A 7,859-nucleotide genomic window follows, 5' to 3' on the forward strand; every position below is an offset into this window, starting at 1 on the left:
ACAGAACAGGGCTCCGGGCAGCCGAGCGGAAATGGAGGAAAACTCGCCTCCCTGCGGACCTGGCATCCTTTCACTCCCTCCTCTCTACATTTTCCTCCTCTGTCTCTGCTGCTAAAGCCACTTTCTACCACTCTAAATTCCAAGCATCTGCCTCTAACCCTAGGAAGCTCTTTGCCACCTTCTCCTCCCTCCTGAATCCTCCTCCTCCCCCCCCCCCCCCTCCCTCTCTGCAGATGACTTCGTCAACCATTTTGAAAAGAAGGTCGGCGACATCCGATTCTCGTTTGCTAAGTCAAACGACACCGCTGGTTCTGCTCACACTGCCCTACCCTGTGCTCTGACCTCTTTCTCCCCTCTCTCTCCAGATGAAATCTCGCGTCTTGTGACGGCCGGCCGCCCAACAACCTGCCCGCTCGACCCTATCCCCTCCTCTCTTCTCCAGACCATTTCCGGAAACCTTCTCCCTTACCTCACCTCGCTCATCAACTCATCCCTGACCGCTGGCTACGTCCCTTCCGTCTTCAAGAGAGCGAGAGTTGCACCCCTTCTGAAAAAACCTACACTCGATCCCTCCGATGTCAACAACTACAGACCAGTATCCCTTCTTTCTTTTCTCTCCAAAACTCTTGAACGTGCCGTCCTTGGCCAGCTCTCCCGCTATCTCTCTCAGAATGACCTTCTTGATCCAAATCAGTCAGGTTTCAACACTAGTCATTCAACTGAGACTGCTCTTCTCTGTATCACGGAGGCGCTCCGCACTGCTAAAGCTAACTCTCTCTCCTCTGCTCTCATCCTTCTAGACCTATCGGCTGCCTTCGATACTGTGAACCATCAGATCCTCCTCTCCACCCTCTCCGAGTTGGGCATCTCCGGCGCGGCCCACGCTTGGATTGCGTCCTACCTGACAGGTCGCTCCTACCAGGTGGCGTGGCGAGAATCTGTCTCCTCACCACGCGCTCTCACCACTGGTGTCTCCCAGGGCTCTGTTCTAGGCCCTCTCCTATTCTCGCTATACACCAAGTCACTTGGCTCTGTCATAACCTCACATGGTCTCTCCTATCATTGCTATGCAGACGACACACAATTAATCTTCTCCTTTCCCCCTTTTGATGACCAGGTGGCGAATCGCATCTCTGCATGTCTGGCAGACATATCAGTGTGGATGACGGATCACCACCTCAAGCTGAACCTCGGCAAGACGGAGCTGCTCTTCCTCCCGGGGAAGGACTGCCCGTTCCATGATCTCGCCATCACGGTTGACAACTCCATTGTGTCCTCCTCCCAGAGCGCTAAGAACATTGGCGTGATCCTGGACAACACCCTGTCGTTCTCAACTAACATCAAGGCGGTGGCCCGTTCCTGTAGGTTCATGCTCTACAACATCCGCAGAGTACGACCCTGCCTCACACAGGAAGCGGCGCAGGTCCTAATCCAGGCACTTGTCATCTCCCGTCTGGATTACTGCAACTCGCTGTTGGCTGGGCTCCCTGCCTGTGCCATTAAACCCCTACAACTCATCCAGAATGCCGCAGCCCGTCTGGTGTTCAACCTTCACAAGTTCTCTCACGTCACCCCGCTCCTCCGCTCTCTCCACTGGCTTCCAGTTGAAGCTCGCATCCGCTACAAGACCATGGTGCTTGCCTACGGAGCTGTGAGGGGAACGGCACCTCAGTACCTCCAGGCTCTGATCAGGCCCTACACCCAAACAAGGGCACTGCGTTCATCCACCTCTGGCCTGCTCGCCTCCCTACCACTGAGGAAGTACAGTTCCCGCTCAGCCCAGTCAAAACTGTTCGCTGCTCTGGCTCCCCAATGGTGGAACACACTCCCTCACGACGCCAGGACAGCGGAGTCAATCACCACCTTCCGGAGACACCTGAAACCCCACCTCTTTAAGGAATACCTAGGATAGGATAAAGTAATCCTTCTCACCCCCCTTAAAAGATTTAGATGCACTATTGTAAAGTGGCTGTTCCACTGGATGTCATAAGGTGAATGCACCAATTTGTAAGTCGCTCTGGATAAGAGCGTCTGCTAAATGACTTAAATGTAAATGTAATGTAATGTATTTTTCTCTGGATTCCTGTCTGGTGGATCACCAACCCTGTTTGTGTCAGTATCCATGTCCACCTTAAATTATTACCCTTGACCAGCACACGAGAAGCAGATGTACACTTTTCTTCAGAGGGCATCGTAAAATAACCTTGATAAAATCTCATCTGACTTAGACGTCTTCCACAAAGTCAAATTTAAGGTTCCATGCTTGTGTTTTTAAAATGTGTCATGTCATGCACAAAAATACATATTCATTGTGAAAATGGATCAAACTCAAAATGAGAACGTACAGAAGGATAAGGAGAACTATAAACAACCCTATCAAAAATAAGCTCAGGGTTTAATAATAAGTTATTCATTCATTCATTTCTTTACTTAGTTAATTGTGTTTAAAAAAATTCTATACAAGATTAATTCTGGCTTGAGGGCAATTCATAATTCTGACAAAGTGAGAGAGATCGCCCATATTTCAAAAATAATAATACAATGCCACGAATCACAAGACTGGCCAAAGTATGTCCCTATAAATATTTTGTTGGGCCTGAGTTGCATGATGTCACTGACACTGTAAACATCCAAAGTGGCTGGGATATTTGTTTTCCTTTGAGTAAACTGTTTGGACATTTGAATAATAGCGAGAAAAACACAGGGATGCCTTATTCATCCTGCGTGCGTATGCAGCTTTCTTTCTTTATGCGACCACATCCCCTGTCCTTAGAGATCTGGTTGCGATACAGGAGCACTGTCTACACTCATCACACACAGGACAGATCACCTCCCCTCGTTTCCATAATGCAAACAGGAGCTCGAATTTATAGAAATACAATCTATTGCACAATGATATTATTTATATGCCCAAAACACTCTGTTGGGGTTCATCACGGTCTATATTTTTTGTTGTTGTGTCTAACTCTGAATATTTCCTATATTTTATTGAACAGACATGGAGGTGACAGGGGAGGTAGGAGAGATACACTCCACTACGTATTAATTTGGACAATGAAGCTAAAACGTTTAATTTGGCTCTAAACACCATTATTTTGGATTTGAGATCAAATGTTTTATATGAGGTTACAATACAGAATGCCACCTTTTATTTGAGGGTATTTTCATTCATATCTGTTATACCGTTTAGAAATGAATGCACTTTATGTATCATGAATAATGATGAGTAAGAAAGTTTAACTATTCCTTTAGGTCATCAGACTATCCAAACCTTAACACTGTAAATGTCATCCCTTTTCCATGTCTCTTTTGAGAAAAATATTGTATCTCAATTGAACAAACTTAAAGGGATAGTTCACCCAAATTACACAATTACATATTTGTGTCCTTACCCTGTAAGCAGTCTTTGGACAAGAAGAAACAAAAATCCATGCTTTGGTTCAGTTTACCTGGCTGCTGTCATCAAATTTCAATCACCAATGCAAGTCAATACAAAGTCAAAATTAGAAGGTTTTAAATTACCTGCACAAATCATCTTAAAGTAACTTAATTAAGCTACACAATCAAATTATATACCTTTTGGGATAATTTGGCCAAGAAATTCACTTTACTTTCAGCTTTACCCTTTAACGGTCTCTTCTTGAGAAATGTTACCGGATGTTTATTTTGGAAATAACAGAGCACTAACAGGCGGTTGTGAAGTCAAAACAGTCATACCAGCAATGCAAATATTAGACGGGAAATTTGCATAGCAATTTGACTCATTTCAATGATATTACATAAAATGCCTTTAGGTCTGCTCCCTGGCTTTTATATGTAGGTAAGCATACTTAAATGAGGACTGATGTCAATTATGGTAATTTTGTATGTTTAACATTAATATTAAATGACACGAACCACATTTCCATTCACAGTTTTTATGTGAGTCATACCTAATTTTTAAAAATCAAGTCAGTTGTGATTGAAACAGGAAGTTTCGGTACAGTTTTATAAATGCCAACAGATAATTAGTTCGTTCGACATGGTAGGATGTTTTTGTGTCGGTAAAATGTACAGTATTATGAGAGAAATGGTGGTGGAAACGCCTTTATGCCGAAATAGTGATATAACAACCACCATATCGATACGACTACGGAAACCATGCAGTTTTTTGGCTACAGATGAAATAAATTACGCTAAAATTCACAGGGTGGTGAAAGTGCAGTGATCTTGATGCTCCTTTCCAATAAATATTGAGGGTCTAATTCTGGTGACATGATGATCAATGCTGGAATGCTGTTTGACAAATACAAAGCTCCTCATGTAGACTAGCCTATCCACACAGCCTACCCGCACTGTATCTGCAAACTATTGGCTAGAGCACATCTGCCAAGACCATAGTAGGCACATTTGCTATTTAATGCAACAGTTTTTGTTACCAAACTATCGGTAGAGTTTGTGTGAAAATGTGAAAATGTGATGGAAACACATTGAATTTTAGATTTCTATTTGGTACATGAAAACTTAAGCAAAAGAAATGTTGTGTGCACTACGTCATCACGCACTGATTTCTATCTGCAACAAGTCAGTTTGGTTTAAACTCCTCATTTGTGAGAAAATTCACATTATGTGAGAAATGCTGGTGGAAATGCTTTTATGCACAAGTATTGATATAATCAGAATCACATCTAGGTGAATTAGGTCCTCCCACTTCAACTCATCAGGAAAGCATGCGGTTTATTAGGCTACAGATAAAATAAATCATGATGAACTTCACACGATGAACAAAAATAAAAACGCATTATGTAAAGTGTTGGTCCGATGTTTCATGAGCTGATAGATTCAATACATTTTCCGTACGCACAAAAAGCTTATTTCTCTCAAATTCTGTGCAGAAATTTGGTTACATTCCTGTTAGTGAGCATTTCTAATTTGCCAAAATAATCCACCTAACATGTGTGGCATATCAAGAAGCTGATTAAACCGCTTGATCGTTACACAAGTGCACCTTGTACAGGGGAAAATAAAAGGCCATTCTAAAATGTGCAGTTTTGTCACACAACACAATGCCACAGATGTCTCAAGGTTTGAGGGAGCGAGCAATTGGCATACTGCCTGCCGAAATGTCCACCAGAGCTGTTGAATTTAATGTTAATTTATTTACCATAAGCCAACCTCCAACATCGTTTTAGAACATTTGGCAGTACGTCCAACCGGCCTCACAACCGCAGACCATGTGTAACCACACCAACCCAGGACTTCCACATCCGGCTACTTCACCTGCGGGATTGTCTGACACCAGCCTCCCAGCTGATGAAACTGAGTTTGTACAACCAAATAATTTTTGCAGGCAAACTGTTTACAAACCATCTCTGGGAAGCTCATCTGCGTGCTTATTGTCCTCACCAGGGTCTTGACCTGACTGCAGTTCCGCGTTGTCAGCTTCGATGACAGCTGACAAGTGTTCTTCATGGATGAATCCCGGTTTCAACTGTACCAGGCAGATGGCTGACAGCATGTATGGTGTTGTGTGGGCGAGTGGTTTGCTGATGTCAACGTTGTGAACAGAGTGGTTTTGGGCTGGCACGGACAGCGAACACAATTGCATTTTATCGATGGCAATTTGAATGCACAGCGATACCGTCACGAGATCCTGAGGCCCATTGTCATGCCATTCATCCGCCACCACCACCTCATGTTTCAGTATGTTGCAAGGATCTGTACACAATTCCTTGAAGCTGAAAATGTCCCAGGTCTTCCGTGGCCTGCATAGTCACCAGACATGCCACCCATTGAGTTTGTTTGCGATGCTCTGGATTGACGTGTACGAAGGTGTGTTGCAGTTCCTGCCTATATCCAGCAACTTCGCATAGCCATTGAAGAAGTGTGGGACAACATTCCACAGGAGATGTGTCGCGCTGCATGAGGCAAATGGTGATTACACCAGATACTGACTGTTTTTCTTATACACATCACTACCTTTTTTTAAATCCACACCCCTACCAACGGATGCATATCTGTATTCCCATAGATTAGGGCCGAATGACGTTATTTCAATTGATGGATTTTCTTATATGAACTGTAACTCAGTAAAATCTTTTAAATTGTTGCATGTTGCGTTTATATTTTTGTTTAGTGTATATATAGTCTGCGCCCTGAGTGCTTGAGTGCACACTCGCTATATAACCCAACATTTTTTGCGAGAAAACCATCAGTAGAGTTCTTTAAGTTGTATTATTTGGTACATTTAACATTTAACCAAAAAACTGATTGCACAAGTCAATTTGATGGAAACACATCGCTGGTGGGAAAATGCACGTATTGTTTTTATGCGGATTTTAGAGTATTTACATGAAAATCTGTCACCAACTGGATTTCAAATGATCCAGGTTCTTCTATGTTTTCCTCAGACTACAGTCCATTCTGAGATAATATATGACAAAGCGCAGTTTTGTCTCAGGAAACTGGCAAAGTTCCATGTAGACAGGACCTTATTAATGACTCTCTTTTATAAATATTATATAGTCTGTCTTAACATTTTATTTTATGTGATGGTACGGCAACTAGTTCTGAGCGATTCGTTCTTGAGTTTGGTTCAGTTTCGGGTTTGATTATAGAAAAATAATAATGGTTTTCAATTTCAGTAATAAAAAAATGATATTAAATGCACTATGCATTATGTAGGTTGAGTGCTGCAGTGGTGGAAAAAGCACCCAATTGTCATCCTTAATAGAAAAATTATTCAAGTGAATGTGAAGGTCACCCAATAAAACAATTTAAGTAAAAGTTTAAAAGTATTTGGTTTAAAATGTAACTGCTAAAATATATATAAGTATCAAAAGTCAAAGTTTCAAATTTCATTTCAAATTCCTTATATTAAGCTAACCAGACAGCATAATTTTCTTGTTTTTTATTTAATCAGGGGCACACTCAAACAATTTACAAACAAAGCATTTGTGTTTAGTCAGTCCGCCAGATTAGGATTGCAGTGAAGTAAAAGTAAAAATTGTCACAAAATATAAATAGTAAAGTACAGATACCCTTAAACAGGTATTCCCAACCAGGGGTACTCGCAATGTGGCCGAGGGTACTCCAAATAAAAATGTGATTCACATATTTTGAAAATGTCACATTTAATTTTTAAAAACGTTATATTTTCTTTATATTTTCCAACGGGGCTATACGTTTGGGTGAGGGTTTTTTTTCCGCCTGAACAGCCTCGTTTAAACCATCTACTGTTCAGTGAAATAACAGTTTCAAATACTGGTAGCCTAGTCAAATAATTAACATCCAATCACATTAACTGTTGCTCTCTCGCGGGAATTCCACTATGTCTGTAGCCAAACGTAGCTGCTGCTCAACATTGTATCTGTCCTGCGCAAAAGCCATGACAGGGAGACATATGGCGTGGTAACGCTCGTGCAAGCAGTTGCTCCCGACGCCACTTGGGTACACTGCAGCTTCCAAGGGAATGATACTCAAACATGTATTTACCAAATCAAAATCTTAATATTTTACATTCTTTTAGGAATTATCTTAAGAACATGCATATAAGGTTCACATATAGGAAAAATCATCAATATCAATTGTAATTTATTACACATTTTCCTCAAAAATATGTACAGTTGTGGTAATGGCAGATTGTGGTGGAAATTACATTTAATATAAAATACCATTAAACATTTTGTCACAGTTGTACATGTTTAATTTTATTGAAGATATAAAACAGGCCATTTAGAACCTCAAAAAGAAAGGTTACATGCCTCAAGAACTTAAAGCATATTTTAGAACAATTTGGGATTTAATGCATTAGGCATAAATACATATACAAGGTTGAAAACACTGGTTGACATTAAACAAATTACTGTTCACCGGCTGCA

The 7,859-nt window shown here is 41.4% G+C and overlaps 1 protein-coding gene across 1 annotated transcript; it reads left to right on the plus strand.

Moving 5' to 3' along the window:
- Positions 1 to 277: 277 nt before the first annotated feature.
- LOC127906532 (uncharacterized) lies at positions 278 to 1,918 on the plus strand. The gene is made up of 2 exons (XM_052458754.1): positions 278 to 922; positions 1,118 to 1,918. The coding sequence occupies exon 2, from the start codon at positions 1,163 to 1,165 to the stop codon at positions 1,910 to 1,912; it is 750 nt and encodes a 249-aa protein (XP_052314714.1). The 5' UTR covers positions 278 to 922; positions 1,118 to 1,162; the 3' UTR covers positions 1,913 to 1,918.
- Positions 1,919 to 7,859: the final 5,941 nt, after the last annotated feature.

Source organism: Oncorhynchus keta, chromosome 12 (genome assembly GCF_023373465.1).
Source record: "Oncorhynchus keta strain PuntledgeMale-10-30-2019 chromosome 12, Oket_V2, whole genome shotgun sequence".
Taxonomy (NCBI): Eukaryota; Metazoa; Chordata; class Actinopteri; order Salmoniformes; family Salmonidae; genus Oncorhynchus; species Oncorhynchus keta.

What these genes read in the sequence shown, in the direction of transcription:
- LOC127906532 (XM_052458754.1), top strand. Translation starts at nt 1,163, where the DNA reads ATGACGGATCACCACCTCAAGCTGAACCTCGGCAAGACGGAGCTGCTC.